General features: G+C 40.7%; 1 protein-coding gene across 2 annotated transcripts in view; it reads right to left on the bottom strand.

The window, feature by feature from the left end:
• Positions 1-26,038, bottom strand: part of NSUN2 (NOP2/Sun RNA methyltransferase 2) — a 62,790-nt gene that overhangs the window by 27,241 nt on the left and 9,511 nt on the right. For both annotated transcript variants that reach the window (XM_020795591.3, XM_072998455.2), the window contains exons 4-12: positions 20,558-20,663; positions 17,513-17,584; positions 16,486-16,570; positions 14,634-14,826; positions 13,758-13,832; positions 8,939-9,069; positions 5,004-5,077; positions 3,663-3,793; positions 2,735-2,831 (exon numbers count right to left, since the gene is read on the bottom strand). In XM_020795591.3, coding sequence (XP_020651250.3) covers positions 2,735-2,831; positions 3,663-3,793; positions 5,004-5,077; positions 8,939-9,069; positions 13,758-13,832; positions 14,634-14,826; positions 16,486-16,570; positions 17,513-17,584; positions 20,558-20,663 — 964 coding nt within the window. The remainder of the gene's footprint in view (positions 1-2,734; positions 2,832-3,662; positions 3,794-5,003; positions 5,078-8,938; positions 9,070-13,757; positions 13,833-14,633; positions 14,827-16,485; positions 16,571-17,512; positions 17,585-20,557; positions 20,664-26,038) is intronic.

Below are 26,038 nucleotides of genomic sequence, written 5' to 3'. Positions count from 1 at the left end.
TTGTTAATCTTCACAAATACTAAAGAGTTTTTTTGTGGCATGTTAAAGATAAGCAACTGATCAACTTTAGACAAAAAGCTATAAATCGTTTTGATGTTTAACTTGTTCACTGAGAGAAATCCAGTGTGTCTTGGGCTTGAACAAGTGCTTGAACACCGGACTGGAGTGATGACCGGCGGGTCGGACAGCAGCGGCTCGTGGGCCGTATGTGGCCATCGGGCTGCACTTTGCCCAGGTCTGCCTTATCTGTTCAATCTGTATGCAGAACATATCATGCAGAAAGCCAGACTAGATTTGGATAGAGGAAGAAAAACTGGTGGAAGAAAAATCAATAATTTAAGATTTGCAGATAACACCATCTTACTGGCAGAAAGGAGCAATGGGACTCGAAACAACTTTTAGTGCCAGTGACCTCTCAGCAGCTTTCAACACCATCGACCATGGTGTCCTTCTGGATAGGCTGGCTGGGTTGGGAGTAGGGGGCACTGTTTTACGGTGGTTCCGCTCCTTCCTGGCTGACCGTGTCCAGAGGGTGGTGCTGGGGGATAGTTGCTCTGCCCCATGGCATTTATGTCATGGGGTTCCTCAGGGCTCGATACTGTCCCCCATGCTGTTTAACATCTACATGAAACTGCTGGGAGAGGTCATCAGGAGGTTTGGGCTGAGGAGTCAGCAATATGCTGATGACACTCAGCTCTAATGTGTCTAGACCTGATAATGGACTGGATGAGGGTTAATAAATTGAAACTCAATCCAGATAAGACAGAAGTGCTGTTAGTGGGTGCTTCGCCAGACAGGATGGAGGGCCATTTCCCTGCCCTGAATTGAGGTACACTCCCCCTAAGAGACAGGGTCCGCAGCCTGGACACCAGTCTAACTCTGGAAACCCAGGTGGACTCGGTGGCCAGGGTCGCCTTCCTTCAGCCGCGGAAATTGTACCAGCTACGGCCCTACCTGGACGAGAGGAGTCTCATGACAGTTACACATGCACTGGTAACATCTCGTATAGATTATTGCAATGCGCTCTACGTGGGGCTGCCTTTGGTTGACTGCAACTTGTCCAGAATCGAACTGTGTGACTGGTGAGTAGTGGGGCCGCTAGAGAACACATCAAACCGATTCTGTTTAAGTTACATTGGTTACCAGTTGGTGCCTGGGCCCAGCTTGTTTTGACATATAAAGCCCTAAACGGCTTGGGCCCTGGATACCTGAAGAACCGCCTCCTTCCATATGAGCCTACCCGGCAGTTTAGATCTAGCCAGGAGGCCCTTTTGAAAGAGCCCTCCCTCAAGGAGGTAAGAGGGACAGCTTGTAGACAAAGGGCCTTTTCGGCAGCTGCCCCCAGACTATGGAATGCCCTCCCGACTGAGATTCGTCTGGTGTCGACGTTGATGACACTTTGGCGCCAGGTCAAAACCTTCCAGAAGGCTTTTAATTGAAATAACAGCAACTGTGGGTCCTGATGGCAATTTTTAGAGTATCTATTTTAATTGTATTTTAATCATTTTATCTTTTATTGTATTTTAATTGAATGTTTAATTGTTGTAAGCTTCCCAGAGACCTTTGGGTAGCGTGGGTGGCATATAAGTTAAATAAATAAATAAATAAATAAATAAATAAATAAATAAATAAATAAATAAATAAATAAATAAAATTTAGAATATTTATTTATTTATTCTATTTATATCCCGTCTATCTGGTCTTGTGACCACTCTAGGCGGCTTACAAACACATGGAACAACAAATAGATATAACAAAAAAATTATTACATCAAATAGCCAGTTTTTCAAGATGGAGAAGAGAAAATAAAAAATAAACCAAAAAAGAAAAAAGAGGAAAGACTCAAATATTAACTGGAGTGAAGGCCTGCCTGAACATCCACGTTTTTAATTGTTTTTATAAAACACCCAGCGAAAGGGCCGCATGAATCTCCGGAGGCAGATTGTTCCAGAGGCGAGGAGCCACCGCCGAGAAGGCCCGGTTTCTTGTTTTTTCCTTCCGAGCCTCCCTCGGCGTCAGGCTCCTCAGCCTCACCTCCTGACTCGCTTGGGTGATACGGGTAGATCTTGAACAAGCATTTCTAGAGCTATATTAATGTACTTTAGCTTAAAACAAAGTATGTTTCTTAAACCATAGTGAATTGTTCTATTACTATATAATGGCCAGATTCCAAACAATCACTTTTTTTAAAATTTTAGATTATTTTCTTCAACCAAAACAACAATCTACAAATACTACAATTTTACAAATCACTATTTATTCACTTATGACATAACCAATCTCACTTCTCCACTCTGTGCTACCCACCCACCACTTGGGACTAGTTCCATATTCTTCATTCTTATACTTCAAATCACCTCATTTCTCTCTAGTAATACATTGATTCTTCACCCAGTGTATACCTCTTCCCTTTCTGTAACACATGAAGAATCACTTTAAAAGAGATCATGATTCTGAGAAGTCCAGTGGGATTTTTAGATTTTTTTTTTCAGCATACGCCATGGCACACTATTGCACCCCCCAAAAAACACCACTTCCACTAGTCAGGTTCAAATGCCTTTTCTTCTTCTGCGATGGACGAGGCGTGCTGAGACACACACCCAGGTTCTAAGGGGACACACCCAGGTTCCAAGGGGACACAAATCTCTTCCTCAGGACCTTTGGAATCTGGCCTCTCCTTGAATCAGAATTTGGGAAGAATTTTACAAATACATTTACAAAGAGCAAACATTACCTTGGGCTGGCGCTTATTCCATGGCATGCGAGATTTTTTAACTAATACAGCTACAAAGAAGCCTCCAGTATTTTGATGATGTGGCAAAATTCTAAGGCTAGATAAACAACACAAATTGTTTGTATCAATATTCTAATTTTCATATCATCTCACAGAGGTCTAAATTGAGTATCAACACAAAATGTTAGACATCCTTACAGAGATGAGCACTCAAACAAACCCTCAAAGGTTTTCTCCAGCAAATGTATGTGAATGATCAAATACAGGATCAAAAAAATGAAAGCCACGAAAAGTTCATTCACATTACATAAACCCAGCTCATTCAACAGCAAAAGCTACCTAGATAACAACTGAAATTAACATTTAGCATGCAAAATGTTTGAAGGAAATAATTTTAGAACCAAAGTATGCTTACAATGCTTCATTTTTTGGTGTAATTTGCACTTTAGAAAATGTTTACTTCTTTACTACCTTATTTTATCATCAATTCCATGCCCTCCCTTTTTTTGTGGTGGGAATATTCCTGACATTATAGAACTTATCCTTAAAGGTCAGCATTCAAATTATGGCTCTTGAGGTGCACTTTGAACTATTTTTCTATGTGCTCAGAAAAATGTAGTTTGGAGACATATAATGATAATGTTTAGACCTTGTGTCCCCAGATGTTCTTGGACTACAACTCTCAGAAATCCTGGCCAGGATAGGTAGTGATGAAGGCTTCTGGGAGTTTTAATTCAGGAACAACTAGGGACCCAAGATTGGGAACCACTGGTTTAGATCAACCTGAACTCAGAACAGTATACTATCCTGAGAAGAATACCACTTACAAATGGTCCTGAGGGGTGAAAGTTTCCATTTCCATTAATAGATACCACACAAGATATGCTGACTGCTGAAATTTTCAATGACAGGAAGAATATTAACATACCAGCGCTCCAAATGTAATACTTTAAGTTTTTCTTCATCTTTTAAGGGGAACATAGTGGGCCGGATTTGGGTTTGTCTGTTGGAAGGTACATCTTTCCAGTCTTCAAACCACTGACCATCTTTTGTCATTACCTATGCAGGAAAATATAAATATGATATGCCACTGATTACTCATGTAACAAAGTCAATGCTTCCTCTTCTGGTTTTCTGAGATACAAGGTGTGACATTAGAGAAATGACTGTACTGAGATCCAGCAGTTCAATGATGTAGCAATGGCATGAAAATGGATATCAAAAAGAAACTTGTTACCAGCTAGACAGACTAAGCTGGTTGAGGAACTGAAGAGAAACCTCTCCCCATTTGCTAACTTTTTTGCTGGGCGTTTTGCCAACTAAGATGATATACCGTATTTTTCAGTTTATATGATGATGCTTTTGTCTAAAATATTTAGATTAAAAATTGAGGGTCGTCTTATACATGGAAGTAAGGAGGGGGAAGGGATCAAAGCGCTCTGATCCCTGCGTTCCCCCTCCACTTGCTAAGCCCCCCTTAGATTTCTTAATTTTGGGTTAGAAAAGGAGGGGGCTCTTACACATGGGGGCATCTTATACACGGAAAGATATGGTATTCCTCCAAAATAAAGACTTCCTCCAGAACTATTACAGACTGGAGATGCCTCCATTACAGAACTAAATAAAGATCTCCCCAAAGAGAAAGGTAAGAGAAGGACTTGAGAGTACCTATTACATATGCAACAATGAGCTGTTGCTCCAGATTTGGAAACCATGTGTTCATATCAAGTCTGTACAACATATGGAGCACTAATGTAGCACATCAGTTACGTGCTTTAGCTTGCCACAGACTTCATATACAGTGGACCCTCTACTTAAGGAATTAATCCGTATTGGAATGGTGGCTGCAAGTCGAAAAGTCTGTAAGTCGAATCTCCATTGACCTACAATGCACTGAAAACCGATTAATCCCATAACCAGTGGTTTTTATTCTATTTTTATTCCATTTTGGTTTTTTTCTGGTCTGTAAGTCGATTCTCTGGCTGCAAGTGGAATCTAAATTTTGCAGCCAGAGAAGTCTGTAACTCGAAAAGTCTGTAAGTCGAGCCATCTGTAAATCGAGGGTCCACTGTACCTATCCTTTGCAATCATAAGCAGGAGGTTTACTGGATCCCTGATGAATGTAAAGAGTGTAAACTGCTACAAGGCAATTTCATGAGCTCAAACATATGAATAATTTGAAACATACTACATTTTCTAATATAACTTCTACTTTTCTTGCTGAAAGTATGACTGTGATTGCACTATAGTATGCATTTTATATAATTACCTTCCACTGTGTAATCCCAGGCATTCGCTTTAGACCTGGAAGCTCTGAAGAAACATCAGCAAGTTCTAAGGCACCTTTGAAAAAAATACAACTATCTTGAAAAAATGATTTGTTTATTGTATTTACATACTGCCCACCTAATGGCAAGCCACTATTCTGGGGAGTTTACAAAAGTCAAATACAAACCCACAACATAAACCCAAAATGATGCATAACACTGACAGTAGCAAAACCAGACATGATAATAACATAATAAAACACAACAGCTAAATTAAAAAATAAATAAATTAAAAGATGGGTCAAGAAATTTCTTACAAGGGGAGGATATTCCTGAATGCCTCTTTGAATAGCACCATTCTGACCTGCTTACTAAAGGACAGTAAGGGAGGGAGCTTGGTGTACATGAACAGGCAGCAAGTTCCACAATGTCACAGCCACCACTGAGAAGGCCCGATTCCTGGCGGTTGCTTTCCCAGCCTCCCTCAGAATAGCCACTTTCAACAATGAAGTTTGAAATGATTGGGTGCAGGGGTCTCCAAACTTTTCACCGTTAGGGCCACATAATATATTTTTTGCATTTTCAAGGGTCAAAGGAACACATACACATATGCCATCCCCCTATCTCATCCTGCCCGCTTGCGCGCCCACACGCATGGGCCAAATAAAAAGGCAAGGCCCACGGGCTGTAGTTTGGAGACCTCTGGTCGAGGTAGAAGATCTTAGGGAGAGACACTCTGAAAAGTACTTAGGTACCAAATCGTTTAGGTCCTTATAAGTTAAAATTAGCACTTTGAATTTGGCACAGAAGTAGACAGGGAGCCACTGCAGGCTTGCCAGAATCAGAGAGATATGACTGTATCTGGAAACTCCCAAAATTAGCCTGCGAACCACATTTTGCACATGCTGCAACTTTCACATCATTTTCAAAGGCAGCCCCATGTAAAGAGCATTGCAATATTCAATATTCAATATCTGGCATGGGAAAACTTTTGAGAAAACACAACCTACAGATCCACCACGAAAATACAGTGGTGCCTCGCACAACGGGTGCTTCACACAACGATGAATTCACACAACGATGCCTTTTTCTGTTAAATTTGCCGCCTCACACAGCGATGCTTCCTATGGGGGATTTTCACACAACGATGTCTCTTTTTCGTTCCTGTAAAAGTGTCTTACAATGTTTGGAAGCCGTTTTAAATGCTTGCAATGGTTAGCCCACCTCCTGAAACCTATGCAAACTGATTTTGGTGTTGTTCTGACACTTCGTTAATTTGTGGTGATTTTTTGTTTTTCCCCCTCATTGAACTCCATGCATTTCAATGAGGGGGAAAAACAAAAAATCACCACAAATTAACGAAGTGTCAGAACAACACCAAAATAAGTTTGCATAGGGTTCAGGAGGTGGGCTAACCATTGCAAGCATTTAAAACGGCTTCCAAACATTGTAAGACACTTTTACAGGAGCGAAAAGGGAGATCAGGAAAGGGCTCTTTGATCTCCGTTTGCCTTTTAAAGCTCTTCCGGATCTCCCTTTTCGCTCCTGTAAAAGTGTCTTACAATGTTTGGAAGCTCTTTTAAATGCTTGCAATGGTTAGCCCACCGCCAGAAACCTATGCAAACTGATTTTGGTGTTGTTCTGACACTTCGTTAATTTGTGGTGATTTTTTGTTTTCCCCCCTCATTGAACTCCATGCATTTCAATGAGGGGGAAAAACAAAAAAATTACCATAAATTAAGGAAGTGTCAGAACAACACCAAAATCAGTTTGCATAGGTTTCAGTAGGTGGGCTAACAATTGCAAGCATTTAAAACGGCTTCCAAACATTGTAAGACACTTTTACAGGAGCGAAAAAGGACTTCGCAAAGCCATTGAAATGTATTGAGTCGGCTTCAATACATTCCAATGGAGGAAACATTGTTTCACACAGCGATTTTTCCTATGGGGATTTTCACTCAGCGATGGCAATCCGTTCCAATTGGAATGGATTAACCGGTTTTCAATGCATTCCTATGGGAAACGATGTTTCACAGAACGATGTTTCACACAACGTTGATTTTTTTGGAACCAATTAACATCGTTGTGTGAGGCACCACTGTACAACAAATGTTACGGTCAGCAAAGGACAAAAGGGACCCCCTCACCACTGCAGGAGTATACCGGATACCTTGCAGTTGTGGACAGGTATATATTGGAACCACAAAACGCAGCATTCACACCAGAATCAAAGAACATGAAAGACACCGCAGACTAAAAGAACCGGAAAAATCAGCAGTAGCTGAACATGTCCCTAAAACAAGCTAGACATGAAATTCTATTTCAAAATACTGAAGTACTGGACAACACCAGCAATCATGTTAGACTGCACAGGGAAGCCATTGAAATCCATAAACATCAGCATAGCTTCAACAAAAAAGAGGAGTATGAAACTGAACAAGGCCTGGCTTCCAGCATTGGAAAATACAGCCCGCAGAAGGTCAATGTCTTACCCAGTCACAAGGACCAGGGATCATTGCACAAAGAAACCTGCTAAAGACACCTATAGCGAGCAGCCCTGACCTCACCTGCCCATCACCACAGACCCTTGACGCAGGAGCCAATGAGAGAGCGGAGGGAGGAGCCAGGGGGGAAAGGAGCTAGATAAAAAGACCGGTGGAGAGAGTCTGTATTTGGCTTAAAAGGAGTGAAGAGTGAGTTAGAAAACAGTAAGAGTGGAAATTGAAGCAGAGGGTTAAAAGAGTTCTGAAGCAATATTCTAATTCAATGGTTCTTAACCTTTGTTACTCGGATGCTTTTGAACTGCAGCTCCCAGAAACCCCAGTCAGGACAGCTGGTGGTGAAGGCTTCTGGGAGTTGCAGTCCAAAACTCCTGAGTAACCCAAGGTTAAGAACCAGTGTTCTAATTGATTCAAATACAGCGATTTGCAGCCTGTAATTTGTCCTATGAGTACGTACTGATTACTAATTTCCCTTGTTAAATAAAAGACTTATGTTCTGACATCACACGTGTCTCAACACTGAAACAATATTAGAACATTAATATCTGGTGGCAGCGAAGAGGAAGGAAGAATGAGAACCTTGTGAAGACCAGGGGAATAGGGGCTTCAAAGGTGATAACACCCATCAACCACAGTGACAGATAATCTCTCCCACTTATCACAACAATACATCCACAACAAAAACACACTGATCACCCTATCTCCTGAAAAGGACAAAAGTTGTTCCCACAGCAACGAAGAGTAACAGCATGGACTGAGTTCCTACTCCAGTCCTCTGAAGATGCTGGCCACAGAGACTGGCGAAACGTCAGGAAGAACCTTCAGAACACGGCCAAAGAGCCCGAAAAACCCACAACAATCATCAGATCCTGGCCATGAAAGCCTTCGAGAATACATCAAACCAGGTATTCTTGGACTGCAACGCCCAGAAATCCCAGCCAGCACAGATAGTGGTGAAGGCTTTGGGGAGTTGCAGTACAAGAACACCTGGTTTACCTGAGACTGGAAACCACTGGGCTGGTTTAAAAGTCCACTGGTTGCATCCAATCACAGTCTTACATCTAAAGGTCAGAATTCTACTGGTAAGTTAGGTAGGTTCAATTACATAAATCTGGCCACTAGAGGGAACAAGAGACTATGTTATATGTTTGCAATTATCCATGGTTTCTGGCATCGGTATGAGTGGGGTGGGGGCTTGGAAACAATCCCTCACAGGTACCATGGCCCTACTGTACTAATTAACTCTTCATTTAAAAACAATGTATTCTACATTCCAATACAAAGCAGAATGAGACAACAGCAGCTAGCCTGGAAATGGAATTCTGAGCAAGAGGGTAACCAGATCATAACTGTTCCATGGATTTAAACCCCATTAATTTGAGTAAGATTCCATTGTTATTTTACAATCTAATACAAGCAAGAGGAACTATACAAACCTTCACTTTTTTCCAGCAAAGAGGCAATGACAGCTTCATTTTCGATAGGATTCAATGAACAGGTTGAATATACCATCCTACCTCCTTCTGCCAGCTGCTCAATTCCACGGGTTGCAATCCTTAATTGCAGCCTGCACAGGTAATAGTATGCATAGGCTCGTTATTATTCATTACTATGCAGGTTACCAGACTATTTCAAATCAGGAGACAAGAGCTCAAATCTGGATTGTAGATTGCAGTAGCTCAGAGACCAACTTGTAGCCAAAAGAAATGCTATTCCTGGGCAAAGGTAGAAGGGGAACTTAATTCAGCAGCTGTTTTGTAGTAAGGACCAGGATGAAAGAAAGGCACATAGGGAAGAAACCTGCAACTGTAAAATACTAATTAGTAATGGGTGGATAATTACAGTGGGGTCTCGACTTACGAACTTAATCCGTATTGGAAGGTGATTCTTAGGTTGAAAAGTTTGTAGGTCGAATCTGCATTTCCCATAGGAATGCACTGAAAACCATTTAATCTGTATCTGCTCTTTTCCGTCCATAGAAACTAATGGGAAGCTGCTATTCCGCCTTCTGCCACTAGAGGGGGATATTTTTTCTTTTTTCCCCTTAGGTTCAGGAAACAGAGGAAGGCAGGGAACAGTTTGCAAAGCACTTTAGAAATCTTTTTTTTTTCACTGAAGCCAATTTTAAATCATGTTTTAAAGCATGTTGTGCTGATTTTTTCAGCACAAAGACACACAGGCAGGCTTTTTAGGTGCTGAGGAAGCCTCCCCAAGCCTCTTCAGAGCCAGCCGATCAGCTGATAGGCGGGGGGAGGAGGGCGCAGGAGCAGGGGGAAAGCACAAAATGGCTGCCAGGCTCCCTTCTGGTGTGGGCTTTTAGCTGTTTCCTGCTCTTTTTCCTGCTGTTTGGGGGCTACCAAGGCCTGGTAAGTGACTTTCTTTTACTTATTTTAAAGTTTCTGACCCTTTTTTCCCCTCCAGAAGCCTCTAAGGGGAGGGAGAGGGCACTTTTTTTCCTATTCGTAACTCGAGGGAAGTTCGTATGTCGACTCCTTATTTCCCTATAGGGCGGGTTCGTAAGTTGAATTGGTTGCAAGTAGGGTCGTTCGTAAGTCGAGACCCCACTGTACGTGTATATATTTTGAGGAACACAGTGTTCTTAGGCATCCAATAGCTATTCATTAAAAATGAACATGCACAAGATGCTGTACCAAACATCATTGCATCATACAAAATTAAGAGCAGTCTGTGGCATATGGGATGGAATTGCTCAACTATCAGTTCCTTCTGCAATTTAGTAATTTAATTGTTTTGAATATGTGAGTAATAAAAGATCATAAATTATGCTTAGCAGACATTTGAGGAGTACGGTATCTCCTTATTAGATTTTTTAATTACAGCATCTCAATCCAAAATATCCCAAGCTCAGAAAAACGTTCATGGCTATTCATTATCCATGTGGTATAAAAATCTGCTTTATACTAATTATGCAAAAAAACTTGTGCTACAATATTTCAAAGGAAATATGAAAAGTCAAATCAGACATATTTTAAGTTGGCATCTATTTATCTAACAAGCCAATGATGAAAATATAGATGTTATAATTTCACGTATCTATGGAACAGAATGGTGATTACTGTATCCTGAAAAGGACTGAGTAACTGGCAAATTCTAGATTGTGTATGTTTGGGGATTTTTTTTGTTTTTTACTTTTAATAAAATTTGATTTGAAAAATTACTAAGTATGGCTACATGTCTTGGCGATATTGTAACAGCAATGCAAAATTCATTCATATGTATGGCAAAGCTCGAACTAGTTTGTTCTTTATTCGTATCAGAGTGCTGCACAACTTAAAATTATAGGCATATATGAAATATAGATGAAATTCAAACAAATTTGTTAAAATGATTACATTGCTTTTGACTAGAAGCAGGATACTTCAATAGCATTGTTACAGTTATCTGCTAGATCTTCATTAGTACACAATGGGGTATAAATTGCATGCACATATACAGTGGTGCCCCGCAAAACGGGCGCTCCGTTTGACGACGAAATCGCATCATGGCAAACTTTTTGCGATCACAAAACAATGTTGCTTATGGGGGAATTTGGCTTTGCGATGATCGGTTCCCTGCTTCGGGAACCGATCATCGCAAAGAGATGATTTTTAAACAGCTGATTGGCGGTTTCAAAATGGCTGCTGGGTAAACAAAATGGCCGCCCGCTGTGTTTTTGCACGGATTCCTCGCTGCACAGGCAGCAAAAATGGCCGCGCTATGGAGGATCTTTGCTGGACGGTGAGTTTGAAGCCCCTAGGAATGCATTAATCTGGTTTTAATGCGTTTCTATGGGCTTTTTAAAATCACAAGACGTTTTTGTTCTACAGCGATTTCGCTGGAACGAATTAACGTCGTGATGCGAGGCACCACTGTATGCTGTATTGATTTAATTTCTCCATAGTCACAGAAAATTTGTCCTGTATCCAAGAAGCCCCCTTTTACTTGGTTTTTAAAAATCATCCTACTTCACTTTGAAGTAGATTGACTTCCAAATGATCTAGCTAGAATCTTGTCCTGGTGGGAGACACTCTAATAGTTTCATCAAGTAGTGTTGTTTTTGCTCTTCATGGGTTTAGCCTAGTCTCTGTTGTTTTAATATTTAGAAACTGAGGTGTGCCCAGAAAACTTTTCCTTGATTTTAGCTGTCGTTTAGGTGGTTGGTGTCCATGAAGTGGATGGGTTTGGGTGCTGTATTACCTTATTTCATTCATTATTTGCTAACCCTCTTGAGACACTTCCAGAGCAAAGCCAGCAAAATAATAGACTTTTTCAGTGGGGGGTAGGTTTCACACAGCCAGTAATAATCATGCATGATTCATTAAGAATCCCTTTGTTTGGCAAGTGCTAATTTACTGTATACCATATGGCACTGTCATATTCTGCTGTGGAGCAGCACAGGAACAAAGCTGCTGTTCTTATTATTTGTGGATGCGCATCTCAGTCTGACTCAGCCAGTTTCTTAAGGATTTTATTTCTGGCAGCAACTTTCTGTTTGGGCACATACTTTGTGCTGGGCAATGTTCCAAAATTTTGCCTTCCCAGCTAACTTGGAGCTTCCTCTCTGCTTTTTTGTTCTTTAAGTGAAAGGGACACACCCATGTTTTTAATGAGTTTGGTATCAGTTAGTTGTTCGTAATATAAGGAAATATCTTCTAATGCAGATGTTAGCTGAGGCTCTTGGGCCTGAAAGGTTTTCCAGGGACTCTCACGGCAAAATAATGAGCACAGATGAAACTCTTGGAGTGTGGGAACATTGGTTTCATCATTTGCATAAATGTTAAAAATGTAATGGTGCCAGGATGCTACCCTGCAGCAACCATTGCTTTGATTTCTCCAGCAACTGTGCCTTCTTTGATATCCAACAAATTTATTTATTTGTTTAAAATATTTCTATCCCACCTTTCTCCCCAAAATGACCCAAGGAGGCTTACATAATTAAAACAGTATTTAAAACCTAAAACAGAAAGTATACAAACAATAAAAAGAATAAACAGATATTATATTAAAATGGCAACTAAGATCAATATTAAAACACATTTAAAACAACAGAGCAGAACAATCCATTTAAAACCCTTCTCAGACCACCAGTCATTAAGGAAAAGCCTGCCTGAAGAAAAAGGTCATTGCCTGCCTGCTGAAGGACAGCAAAGAGGGAGGCAGCCTGGCTTCCCATGATAGGGAGTTTCCAGAGTCTGGGAGCAGCCAGAGAAGGCCCTCTCCCGTGTCTCCACCAAGCGCACCTGTGAGGGTGGTGGGACTGAGAGAAAGGCCTCCCCTGATTATCTTAATGCCCAGACAGGCTCATAGAGGGAGATCCGGTCTTTTAGATAGCTTGGACCCAAGCCATTTAGGGCTTTGTAGGTTAAAACCAGCACTCTGAACTGTGTCCAGAAATGGATCAGCAGTCAGTGGAGCTGCAGTAACAGGGGAGTTATACGTTTCCTGTAACCACCCCCTATTAACAATATGGCTGCAGCATTTTGGACCCTTTGAAGTTTCTGAAAACTTTCCAAAGGCAGCCCCACGTAGAGCACGTTACAGTAATCCAACTGAGATATAACTAGGGCATGTGTCACCATAGCCAGATCAGACCTCTCAAATAAAAGGCATAGCTGGTGAAATAGTTTTAACTGTGCAAATAAAGAATCTTCAGTTTTGAAGCAGAACAGTGACCATTTGTTAGTACACATTCTTTAGTAAGAAAGTACAGCTTTTTGTGCAGCAATTGATGGTGGATGGTATCATATGCTGCTTTAAGGTCAACAAATGCTGCGCCAGTTAATGTATGTTTCAAAATCTTCTATATACTGGGCTGGATTTAAGATCTGAGCTGTACAGCTCTCGCCAGGTCCAAAGCCTGCCTGTTCTGGAATTATGACATAGAAGAGTGGAAAGCACTGTGAGTGCACTTAGGCATCCCCTGGACAACAGCATGCAGCTGGCCAATTCTTCCTATCCAGACGTGTTGCACTGTAAACCTGCTGATGAGCACTAGCTTATATAAGAACACTGCTATAACGACTGTGGAAATCACAACACAGTATTAAATTCGAATTATTCCACTGTGTTGAGTTTTAATTACTTCACTGCAATGTTGAATGCATTTAGTATTTGTTGTATTGTGCTTGCTTTATTAATGTAAAAAAGCATTTTCCTACTCTTTCCTCTTGAGAAAAACTGCAAGATGCTACTAAAAAACCTACCTTTTAACATGCTCTTACATTCAAAGTGATTAATAACAAAATAATTTCCTACCCATGTAACTGCAAGCTGTTTTGTGTAGTCCACTTTTTCCATACATCAATGTTTTTTCTCATGGTTGCATCTCCACTGCAAAAGATATTTGAATATTAATTCCAGTGAAATTAGTTGTTATCAGTAACAATAACATGTTTACACAAGCAGGCTAAAACATCAATGTGGTTCAAACATGATTAAACTGTGCTTCTTGCTTCTCACATCCAAAAAGCAAGCCCAACTATTTAGCCCTGGTTCCAATAATCTTAAGAAGCCTACACTTTCCAAATGTCTAGTTATGGAAAAGAATCAAACTCTCTTAGTTTATGCTATATAAAATCTGTCTAGTATGAGAATTGGGGCATAAATGTTCAGAATAGGAATTTTACCAACCTCCTATAATTCCTGTAAGAAATTAAAAGAAAGGGCCCTTCCTGGTTCTTTTTACCGTAAGTAAACAGTTGCTCCTAAAAAACAATGGTTCAGTTTCAAAGTTTCTTGCTAATTCAAAAGTAAAGGAGAACATCCCGGCAATGGTTTCCAAGCTAGAATACAAGATTTCGAAAGGCAAAACATGACACAGATAGAAAGCTATCATTTATGCAATCAACAATGACAGCTGAATACTGTCTAATTTCAGTTGATTATGAATTCCGGTCCAATTACATTGTGTTGTTGAATAACTGGTGTGACCTCACATTCTTTCCCAACTGCTCTCGAAAACAGCCTTGTGCTTTGAAACAGCACATTAGGCTAAGATATAGTTATGGGCTCAAAAATCACTGTTCTCCAGTATTGTACATCACAGCCTGCTTCACCTGATATAATGCAAACGGTCTAGTAGTAATAAAAAAAACAGACTGCTTGTGACATTAGGGGGAAAATATAACATACCTGCAAGGGACATCACATAATATCCGATCATAGAAAAGGGTTTCCTTTCTTCCATTTGCAGTGATCTGTAAACTAGGGATGCTGGAGGCATCATGATTTACAACCATGATGGAAGGGCTATTTAACCTTTTTGCCTGATGAACTAGCAAATAGCAACGCTTGTTGTCAACATCATTTGCAATCACAAATCCCTCTAGGGAAAAAAATGGAACAGATTAAGGAAATACTGTAAATATTAGTGGGGGAAACGTGACATCTAAATACAGTGGTGCCTCACTTAGCGATTGCCTCGTTTAACGATGTATTCGCTTAGCGATGGTTTTTTTGAGCGATTTTGCGCTCCGTTTAGCGATGTTCCCTATGGGGAAATTTCGCATAGCGATGTTCGGGACCTTGCCTCGCTTTGTGATGACAGTTTAGGTCCCCCTGTTTTGCTTAACGATGTCCGTTTTTGCAATTTTAAGTATGTCTTAAAATGTTCAGAAATGATTTTAAATGCTTGGGATCGTTAGTGCACCTTGCAAAACCTGTGCAAACTTAATTTGGCTTTGTTCTGAGTCTTCGTTAATTTTTGGTGAATTTTTTTCTCCCCCATTGGAATGCACTGAACTGTAGGTTTGAGCACTAACGATCCCAAGCATTTAAAACTGATTTTGAACATTGTAAGACACTTTAAAAACAGCGAAAACGGACATCGCAAAACCATTGGAATGCACTGAATAGGCTTCAATGCATTCCAATGGGGGAAACATTGTATCGCTTAGCAATGTTTCCTATGGGTATTTTCGCTTAAGGACAGTAATCCGTTCCCATTGGAACGGATTAACCAGTTTTCAATGCATTCCTATGGGAAATGGTGTTTCGCTTAGCGATGTTTTCCCATAGCGACTTTTTTTGGGAACCAATTAACACCGTTAAGCGAGGCACCACTGTAATATTTTCAAAGCCACCAAAAAGTATATTTTACTTTTGTGTTATTAAACAACAAAACAAAATATCAAGAAAATATCTGGTATGGCGCCATAATATAGCTACTGCCCATGATCAAAACAATTACATAGACAATGATGAAGTCTGGAGCTTTGCAACCAGAGAAGAGAAGAGAAGACCTGTTGTAGAAAATGGACAATGTTTATGCCGAAAGTGGTATAAATCATAATGACAATGAAGACATAGGACGAAGAGGAAGACAAGGCAAAACTGGAACCAGAAACACAGAGGAACAGGAACAGACTAGTGTGAAAATATTATAAAATGACTATATACTGAGAAGGACATGGCAGACAACTGGATACAGCAAAGAACTTGACAAGAGACAGACTGGCCATTCTTGATGTGGGCAAAGCTTCCAATAGGAAAAGAGCATGTTTCTTAAGGCTACAGCCTGAGAGAACCCATGGAACCAAATTATAGAATAAAAATCCACACAAAAATTCTCTTATTCAAGCAAGATATATACCTGAGGAATATTTACACTGAGAGAAACAACAGTGGAACACCTGAACAACAGCTGACATTCAAGTACAAATGGCATCCAAGAGAATCTCACAGGAGCAGGTTTCTAATGATGCAGAAGGTATACAGAACTCACACATATATAATTTGTGTCCTCACCCTTGGATTTAATAACTGGGCTAAAGTTTATTTGTATCTGATGTGCTCACGTGAAACACAGCTAATTTTCATGAAGCACTGCATGTGAATATATCTGGTACCAATTAACTTTAATTCAGTGCCAACCCTGCAAGAGGAGGGTTATGAGGACTTCAGGATGCCAGAATCAGCTACACGGGAACCCAGTTTTTTTAGTATAAACTGAAACCTACAGTTAAACTCATTCTCTATCACTCACCTGGAAAAGGCACATTCATATCTGCATGGAGCATCTCAATAAGTTGTGCAGTCTTGGATCCAGGTGCAGCACACATATCTAAAATCTATTAAGAACATACAGTTAAAACAATACATCTTATTCATTTTTAACATTAATCTGAAAAACAATGAAACTACATTAACCTAAAACAATCTAAGCCAGCCTTGCAATTGTAACTGTCCATATGAGTAACAGAATAATTGATACCTTAAGTGTCAACAACAATGTGTAAACAGCTACCACACCTATGTGCTTTCTATCTCATAGACAGCAACATTTTTTTATAACACCAAGAGAGGGGAGAGAACAAGAAGAGCAATGTCTATAGTTTTCTATATCACAGTTCTATTATCAAAGGCTAAGAAAAGAGGCGAAACAATCTTTGTCTTTTTTTCCTCATGCTGCTGCACAAAAAGCTGCACCATAAAAAACATAGAAATCATGAACTCTTAAACTCATAAGAGATGGGGGGAAAGGAAATATGCATTCTGCTAGGGCTCTATTTCTCTCCATTATGACTGGCAATATGATAAACAACAAAGCTGGAAAAAAGAGAGGACTGGACACATTCTGATTCTCAACAGCTAGAGAAGAGTTAAAAACTAGCAACAACATAGCACTCCATTTCATATGGTTGGGGGGAGGGAAGACATCTCAGCAGGCAGAGCACAGAAAAGAGGTGAGTTACTACATGATTAATAAAATAAAAAATAAAAATAGAAATTTTGACAAGGAACTGAATGAGATAAGGGCAGATATTAAATATGAATTACTTGGAAGATCCAAATCATAACACATATTGGGACAGCACACCATTGTCAGATGACTGAAGACACATCTATATACATTTAATGTTTCCATTCCCTATATATATGATTGCTTACTCCTAACTAGAAGAGAACATACAATACAAACACAAGCAATACACACAAGCATTTGTGAGTAAATTCCTTGTGCTCTGGTACTTCTCAACAAAGTTTCCATGTCTCACAGTAATGCAAGATACCTTATGATGAGGTTGGACATCAAGGAGTAGGGGAGGAATCATACTGACAGCTTCTTGACGACTAATGTTCCCCTAAAACCAAAACAAAATAGCCCATCTTCAACTTTTGATTACATACATTGCACATGCACAAGTTGCTAATGACGCTGGTCTCAATTCTATTATAACTGTAAACACAAGACATACAGCAAGTTGAAAAACTAAAGCATGGAACTACTACTGAGGAAGCTGGGCATAAATGCCAGAGTCTTCTCTTATCCCCTATCACTGTATATCAGTTTCAACAAAAAGACTATGACTTCAATCCAACCAGAGATTTCCCAATATGTCTGATCTTGGCAAGTTGTACTTACCGTTTTATAGAGAAGGCCCAGCTGGCCTTCCACACATCTAACCTCTTGCCTGAAAATGATGCTTCCCATCAACCACTGGAGCAGCCTGCTTTTGGAACAGGATATTAGGTCTATCTAAGGCATGAAGCCTCCCAGCTGGGCTTCTTTCCAGGTGACCAAAATTTAGGTGCATGTAAGGACAGGATTCTGGAACTGATACTCCCAGAAAGGAGAATTATGGGATTTGTAATCCAAAAATTCCAAAATGAACATCCCTAGTAGGTAATCTACACCACTTGGTCTGATCTCATGCAGAGAAAAATATACACACAAAAAACAACCACTACTTACCTTAAAGTAAGAATACAGAAATGAAAGGATCAAAATGTATTAAACTGCAGATTTACTGCATGCAAAAGTGTTGGTCCATCTATTCCAGTACTATCACCACTGGCTGATAGCTTTCCAGGATTTCAGAAGACAACTACATGCTCTCCAAATGGGTAATGTTGGAGAATCCAACTTGTATCTCTGGGTGTCAAACAAGTGATTTGCCAGTAAGCTATAGCTCTTTCTTAATTTCCAATGAAATCATTTCAGTACACTAATTTTAGTTTTGTATTATAAAGGTAAAGGTAAAGGTTCCCCTTGACAATTTTTGTCCAGTCGTGTTCGACTCTAGGGGGCGGTGCTCATCCCCGTTTCCAAGCCATAGAGCCAGCGTTTGCCCGGAGACAATCTTCCGTGGTCACATGGCCAGTGCGACTTAGACACGGAACGCTGTTACCTTCCCACCAAGGTGGTCCCTATTTATCTACTTGCATTTGCATGCTTTCAAACCGCTAGGTTGGCGGGAGCTGGGACAAGTGACGGGCGCTCACTCCATCACGTGGATTCGATTTTACGACTGCTTGGTCTTCTGACCCTGCAGCACAGGCTTCTGCGGTTTAGCCCACAGCGCCACCACGTCCCTTTTAGTTTTGTATTATAATCAATGCTTTCTTCCACCTGCTTTAGCTTCTTCTAAATGAACAAAAAGGTAAAGGTTCCCCATGACAATTGTACAGTTGTGTCAGACTCTAAGGGGGGTGGTGCTCATCCCGGTTTCCAAGTTACAGAGACAGTGTTTGTCCGTAGACAGTTTCCGTGGTCATGTGGCCAGTGCGAGTAGACATGGAACGCTGTTACCTTCCCACCGTGGTGGTACCTATTTATCTACTTGGATTTGCATGCTTTCAAACTGCTAGGTTGGCAGGAGCTGGGACAAGCAATGGGAGCTCACTTCGTCGTGTGGATTTGATCTTATGACTGCTCGTCTTCAGACCTTGCAGCAGAGGCTTCTGTGGTTTAATCCGCAGCGCCACCACGTCCCTTCTAAATGAATATTGGATATATAATATATTTACTGCTTTTTACATTTGTCTTACCTTTTTATTTCTGCACTGACCCCATAAAACCCTCAGCCTAATTTCAAGTGTTATGCAACTGATCAGTTCAGTTATGAAAGAGCAATCAGTCCTGTTCCCAGCTAGCTACCAAGTGAGATGAAAAGGGAGGACAAGGAAGTTGCCACAGAAGAAAGAAAAGGAGCTTGACTTTGGGCCTGTCTATCAATAGCTTTAGCCCAGTCCTCCACTTTCAATTCCCCATCTGACAGCCTGTCTCCAAGAGAATGCTGCATTTGTCAGAAAAATTGTTGCCTGTCCCTGGTTTACCAAGTTTGGAAGGATAATCTAAAAACCAAGCCAAAGCACACTCTGAAAATACACACAAAAAAGCTATCACTTAAGCTCACAGGAAAAAGCTCACTATGAGGCTAAACATAGTTCTTAGGTCTACTTTTCTACAGATATACGGGAATCTAAGAATTAGGGCTAACACATCAGTTGGCTCAGTTAACTCATTACAACTCAACAAGAAAACCAGAATCTTCTTTTTTTTAATTACCCTATTCATATACGGTAAAACAAAGTATGTGCGATGGAATGTGCTCTTCTTTTTTGGACACAAATTCCCAGAATTCTCCAAGAATTCCCCAGGTAGAATCCTGGGAATTCCAGTCCTCATACAAATAGCTATATTGCACTCACCTGGGGGATGGCCTGTCTTTCAGGCTGCTTGGCTGTCTAGGACCTACAGTACTGTCATCAATGTAGAAAAAGGGAACTGCCCCAGTGCTTTCTAAGAGGCCCATGACTTCATGGGAGCCGGAATCTTGCTGCCCGTAAGGCTCTATTAGATTCTATGAGAAGGCAACATGTGTAACTGAAGGAAGTGCTTAGTATAGCAATCCTCAAGAAGATTCAAATGAGTAAATGAAGTTAACTGTCAGTATTAAGGCAACACAGACAAGCATTCCAATGTCACTATCTTATCCCATCCTGTACTGTTTCTGTGAAATTTATTTTCAAAATTAGAAGGGAGAATCAAAAATGTGGTACAAAAGTGAAAGCCCGCACTACAAATTTACAATGGTCCCAGTGCAATGACACATGGGAGATGGAGTCAATTTTATTAGGCGCATGAAGAAAGAAACCCACATTTTAGATATAAAATATGGAAGTAAATTCTGTTTACATGCAACATTGTATTCATAGCCATCACAACACTTTCTGGGCCTCTAAGGGAAGAAAAGTTAGAGACAAAGAAAGTTCTCAGACAACAGATTACAATAAGACTTAGAATAAAAATAATAATAAATCTGAATACTTACACATTCTGTTTCACTGACAAGAAAATGATGGAATTTTTCTAGTTCTGGTGATTTTCGCAGGACTTTTCTGCTTAAGTTTGTATGCCATGCTAACTCTTCTGGATACCTAGCGAAACGACGTTTTCTCTGAATACAGTGTTCCCAAAAATCTCTGAACAGGTATAATGGAGCATGCAACTGCATTTTTATATCCATACATTCAAAATTTATGTAAGATGCACAGTAACTCTAAACTATAAAGTTAATGAGCTTAAATAAACATGTTACGGAAAATATATGCTGTTCATGAAAACAGTACATTCTTGGTCTGTGGGAAGGAGCCATCCAGGAAGAGTGAACTTAAAAGAACCCAATAGTCATGCTTCACAAAATTTTCTGTTCCTGCTTTTGCCCAGATCAGGCCTCCTTTCTTGCTTTCTCATCTTTCTGGCCTTTTATAATGTACCTCTCTTTCAAAGTTCTCATTTTCTTTTCTCCTTTTTAAAAATAATTCTTCACTCTTCTTATACCTTTCTCCCTATATTCCTTTGAGCCTCTCTTGCTGTTGTTTTTCTTCCTTTTTGCCTCAATAAGGAAACCTGGCAAAGTCTCTTCACAATCCCCATCCATATGGCTTCTGTCAGGTGTAGGCAGCAGCTACTTCATTCTCTCGATCACTATGCCATCCCTGTGGGGTTTGTGTAGCCTCCCACGGTTTTCTGTAGCTTGGAGTTGCCTGCCACTATCTCAGTGAGTGTTGACGGAAGAAAAAAAACACCTGACCTAACCCTGGTAGATGCATCAGAGGGGAAACGGATTCAGACTCCTGCAAGGAGGAATCTAACACCCCTGGCTCTGCCCTGAATCTCTTCCTCATTGGTGGCCAGGAATGGCATGAAGGCACATCTTGTGCCTCAGGCTCAGTCCCAAAAGAGAAGTTACCTACCTGTAACTCTAATTCTTCGAGTGGCCATTGGGAATTCACATGAATGGGTTTAATCTGCACTTGCGCAGAGGTCTTCGGAATGTTCTAAAGCTTCTTTGCTACATTTGTGAAGGACCGCCCCTCTAGCCCACGAGGTCCGCCTGCCCTCTCATGTACCTCAGTTCCAAGGTATGCCCACTGCTGCATCAAGAGATACAGGAGTGACGGATAGAGGGGAGAACGGGCAGGAAGTGTGAATTCACAGATGACCACTCAAAGAATCAGAGCTACAGGTAGGTAACTTCTCCTTCTTCTTCTTGGTCTCTGTGAAAGCACACTAATGGGTGATTGACCAGCTTACCTTAAAAGGTGGAGGGCCGTCACTGCAGAGGTGGAGGGCCATCACCTCTAGCAGAGGTGTTAGCATCTCTGGCTCAATTGTCTAGGACACATGTCCTCATTTGTGGTTCAAATCTCTAGGGTCGTCATTGGAGAAGTGAAGAAGACCCAACTCTAGCAGAGGTGTCATCATCTCCGACTCAACTGTCTAGGACACATGTCCTCATCTGTGGTTCAAACATCTACATAAGGTGTCATCATATTTGGTTCAAAGCCTTAGTTTGTGATCTGGGGTAAGCAGATCAGGTATTATACACTGCAGGTGAAGCTGTGTCTAATGTCAAATAGATCTCAGTCCAGAACAATAAAGAGTTGCATGATATGATGGAATATCAATTGAGAGCAGTAAATAATCCATTAGAAGATCGATTCCTGCCTTATCTTGGATCAGGTCCATGAAGTATGTGCTTCCTGGCGTGAACTCAACGGTTAGCAGTTAGTTGCAGTATTACTTTGTATTTAGAAGGGTAATTCATGGTGTTAATTAGAGAAATAGATAAGGCAGACTGCAGTAGAGTGTCCATTTTATGGAAAATCCAATTTCTCCCTCCTTTTTTGGGGGGGGGAAGTGTAGAAACTTGTTGGGGTGACGTAATGAGGAATAGAAATTGGCCATATAGCCGGACCCAGCATATGGTACGATAAGGGTTGATAACTTTTTTTTTATTCAGCAGTCTATGTAGGTATGATGGGTCATGTTAATCTGAACTGAAGTGTTTAGTGGATAAGGGTCATTCCTTGGTGAAAGTATAGAAGCAAGAGAGTTGTGCATGAGCTGGTTGTCCTTATGAAAGTCCAAATTCTGAAGATTGGAATGAAAAGTGGCAAATTAACGAGGGATGTGTTCTTCTTACATATTGGTAGCATAAGGGAAGAAGTACTATACATCAAGCTTCAAGCAGTGCTGTGGTGGTACGAGACCCGGATCTTAAGTCTCTTAATTGTCTTGGTGACATAACTCTTGAAACTGTAGTGCTGCAGCAGATGACCACATATGATGTGTCTTGTCGTTGTAATGGGAATCGCAGGATAATGAAATATTGGTTGCCACTGAAGTTATTGATGAACTGAGGAAGTGGAATTACGATCCTGCAGTGAGCAATCATTGCTTAATCTCAAATGAAGACTTCTACGGTGATTTTAAGATAATTGTAATTAGGGAAGTAAAGAGAAACATATATATGTGCATAATGTAATCAAGATTAATCCCCCTAATTAATTTTTTAATTTATTATTTATTTTATTTGGGGGGTATACTTGATCCAAGGTAATTATCGATGAATGGTGCTATTGTAACTGAAGCAGGAGATTGTAGATTACAAGGGATTAGTTGTGTTTTTGCTTACCTTCAGAACTTCTGGAGGATTGTTTTGAACGTGGTCTTGGAGATGCTTAGAAAGACTGAGATGGGGAGGATGGTTGGTGGGAATATCTGTTTTTGTTGGAGTACAGTTTGAATTGTTGGTAGTTGCAGGGAAGAAGCCACTGTGGCCGTTGGAATGTATCACATGATTGTTGGTGATTAAATGATTTGGCTGTTTTCTTCAATTCTGTAGATTCTCCATTATCTTGTCTGTCTTTTGGTCAAAAAGGCCCAAGCCATCAAAGGGTAAGTCCTCTATTCTTGCTTTGATATCTTCTGGAATATGGGTTGATCTCAGCCATGCATATCTCCTTAGCGCCACTGCAGAAACCAGCTGTTGGGAAGAAGCTTCAATGATGTGTCTAGCTGTAAGTCTCTCTTGAAGAGCGAGAGCCATTGCTTCTTGGGTGAAAAGCCAGGCCCCTTGCTTTGTATTCACCTGTGGCAGATTGCAGAGACGGGATTGTCTTATTCCACAAATGGCAGTGGTACGCTCCCATAGCTGCGATATAATTTGCAACTCTGAGGATGAAGGAAGCTAGAGAATAAATTGTATGACCTGCTATGTCTAGTTTTCTGCCTTCTTTGTTACCTGGTGTCGTGGTGAATTGGTTACGTGTCTTGTTTTGAGCGGCGTCCACAATTAGTGAATCCAAAGGTGGATTCTGTAGTTTTAGATTTAGCATCAGAACAAAATGTCAAAGGAATTGTCAACTGGATGGTAGATTCTCCTCTAGGAGGCAAGGCCATAGTCTGAGGCTTAAGGGATTTTTCCAAAAGAAAGGATTTTAGTCTCTGTTGCCTCAGTTTCAAAGCCTGCTTTGTAAAGTTTTTACAAAACTGACAAGATGCGGTTTGAAGGGCTTCCCCTAAGCAGAACAGGCAGATATTATGGCCATCAGTAAGGGGAATTTTATTCGCGCACCAAGTGCACTTCTTGAAGGTGGGAAGGGTTGCCATAAATGGTGGGAAGGGGAAAATGGAGTCCAAATTACTTATTTATCTAGTTATAATTGTTGTTGTGAAGATTTGAAGAGCACTGAAGATTGAAATTGGTCTTAATATTCCTTTTTAGAGAAAATAGAAGATGAACGCAGCAGCTCGATCAGAGAAAGACCTCACGCGGTGGCGGCAAAAAGGAACTGAGGTACATGAGAGGGCAGGTGGACCTTGTGGGCTAGAGGGGCGATCCTTCACAAATGTAGCAAAGAAGCTTTAGAACATTCCGGAGACCTCTGCGCTAGTGCAGATTAAACCTATTAGTGTGCATTCACAGAGACTACGAAGAAGAACCTCTTCTGTGTCAGAGATGAGGAAGGGCTTTATGTCACTGACTTAGAGAATGTGGATCAGCAGCACCACAGAGGTGGTTTTACAAGGCCCTGGAGACAGACAGCCTGGGGCTATTTCCAGCCAAAACCAGAGTGCCAGCCATTTTCAAAAGACAAAGCCTGCCTCTTCTAAATGTCCCCTACCAAAAATCTCCAGAGGGCACCTCCACAGCTTACAAGGCAGGCTGAGAGCAGTGGCCATTTTTTGATGCCACCTCATGGCAGTCATTTTGAAATGCCTTATTTTCATTCTTGTGCCGCTCCTGACAATGTTTCAGATGTCTGTCTTTAATTAAGATTCTTTAGTTGACAAGATTAGAGTTCTGGTTTTAGAGAAGATTCAGGGCAAACGGCAACCCTGTCAACCTCATTAAGAAAGCTAAAAGTCATATATGCACTCCTGTATTTACTGTCACAGCACCAAAATTTGAGAAAAGGAAACATGCCAGGATTTTTTTAATCTACCCTTCCCCCGAAAATAAGCCCTACCCTGAAAATAAGCCCTAGTATGATTTTTCAGGATGCTCGTAATATAAGCCCTACCCCAAAATAAGCCCCAGTTAAGTGAAACCCCTCCCTCCACCATTGTGCAGCAACCAGAAGATGACATGACTGTATTTGAAATGTAGATTATTATACACACACAAAAAACCCTCTGAAAATAAGCCCTAATGGGTTTTCTGGAGCAAAAATTAATTCAAGACCTTGTCTTATTTTCAGGGAAACACGGTACTTCTACTCAAGCATCTCCTCCTTCCCCATCTTCCTCTCCTGATAAGGTGAAAACTGTTTCTGCTTCTCCTCATATGGATATAGGGGATCACCAGATACAAAAATGGCTTGCTCCTTTGATCAATCTGAGTGGTCAGATGAGGATCTGGGGGAATGATCAGACTCTGCTGAGCAGGAACAACCTAACTGAGATCATTTATTCAACTCTGATAATTTTCCCACACTGTTATTCAAGGCACCAGCTATATTAGTCTTGCAGCACACCAAAACCTCTGATGAAATTCTCACAGATTTGTTGACTCAGAATTCCACTCACGGTGCATCCGCATTCCCTAAGGCAAAAGCACAACTTGTGCTCCTTTCCCAGCATCTTTTGGAAAACCAGTAAAAACAGAATGGAAAAACCCACTTTATGGTAAGAAAGGTACTGCTCTTGCTTAGAAATTTTTATCTCTTTGCCCCTCAGGTGACAGAGAATTTAGAAGTCCCTATGGTAGACACCCCTACTGCAGCTATGCTTTCAGGGGCCTTGACTCTCAAAGAAGGGGACATTCCTCTTAAGGAGCCAAAAACAACCTGACCTAGTACTTTGCAAGGTTCACAAGACTTCAGTATTAGTAATTAGAGCTTCTTCAAATTGCTCACTAACAGCTAAGGCTGTTATGCTTTGGGTGGAGGATTTTTTAAGCAACTCTGACCTTGATGCAAAAATACTTCAGAGATCCCTAATTAAATTATACAAGTTCCTTGCC

The sequence above is a fragment of the Pogona vitticeps genome, chromosome 4, assembly GCF_051106095.1.
Source record: "Pogona vitticeps strain Pit_001003342236 chromosome 4, PviZW2.1, whole genome shotgun sequence".
In the NCBI taxonomy this organism is placed as follows: domain Eukaryota; kingdom Metazoa; phylum Chordata; class Lepidosauria; order Squamata; family Agamidae; genus Pogona; species Pogona vitticeps.
Note: the sequence above shows the minus strand (reverse complement) of the source record. Positions and strands in the feature narration are given on the sequence as shown.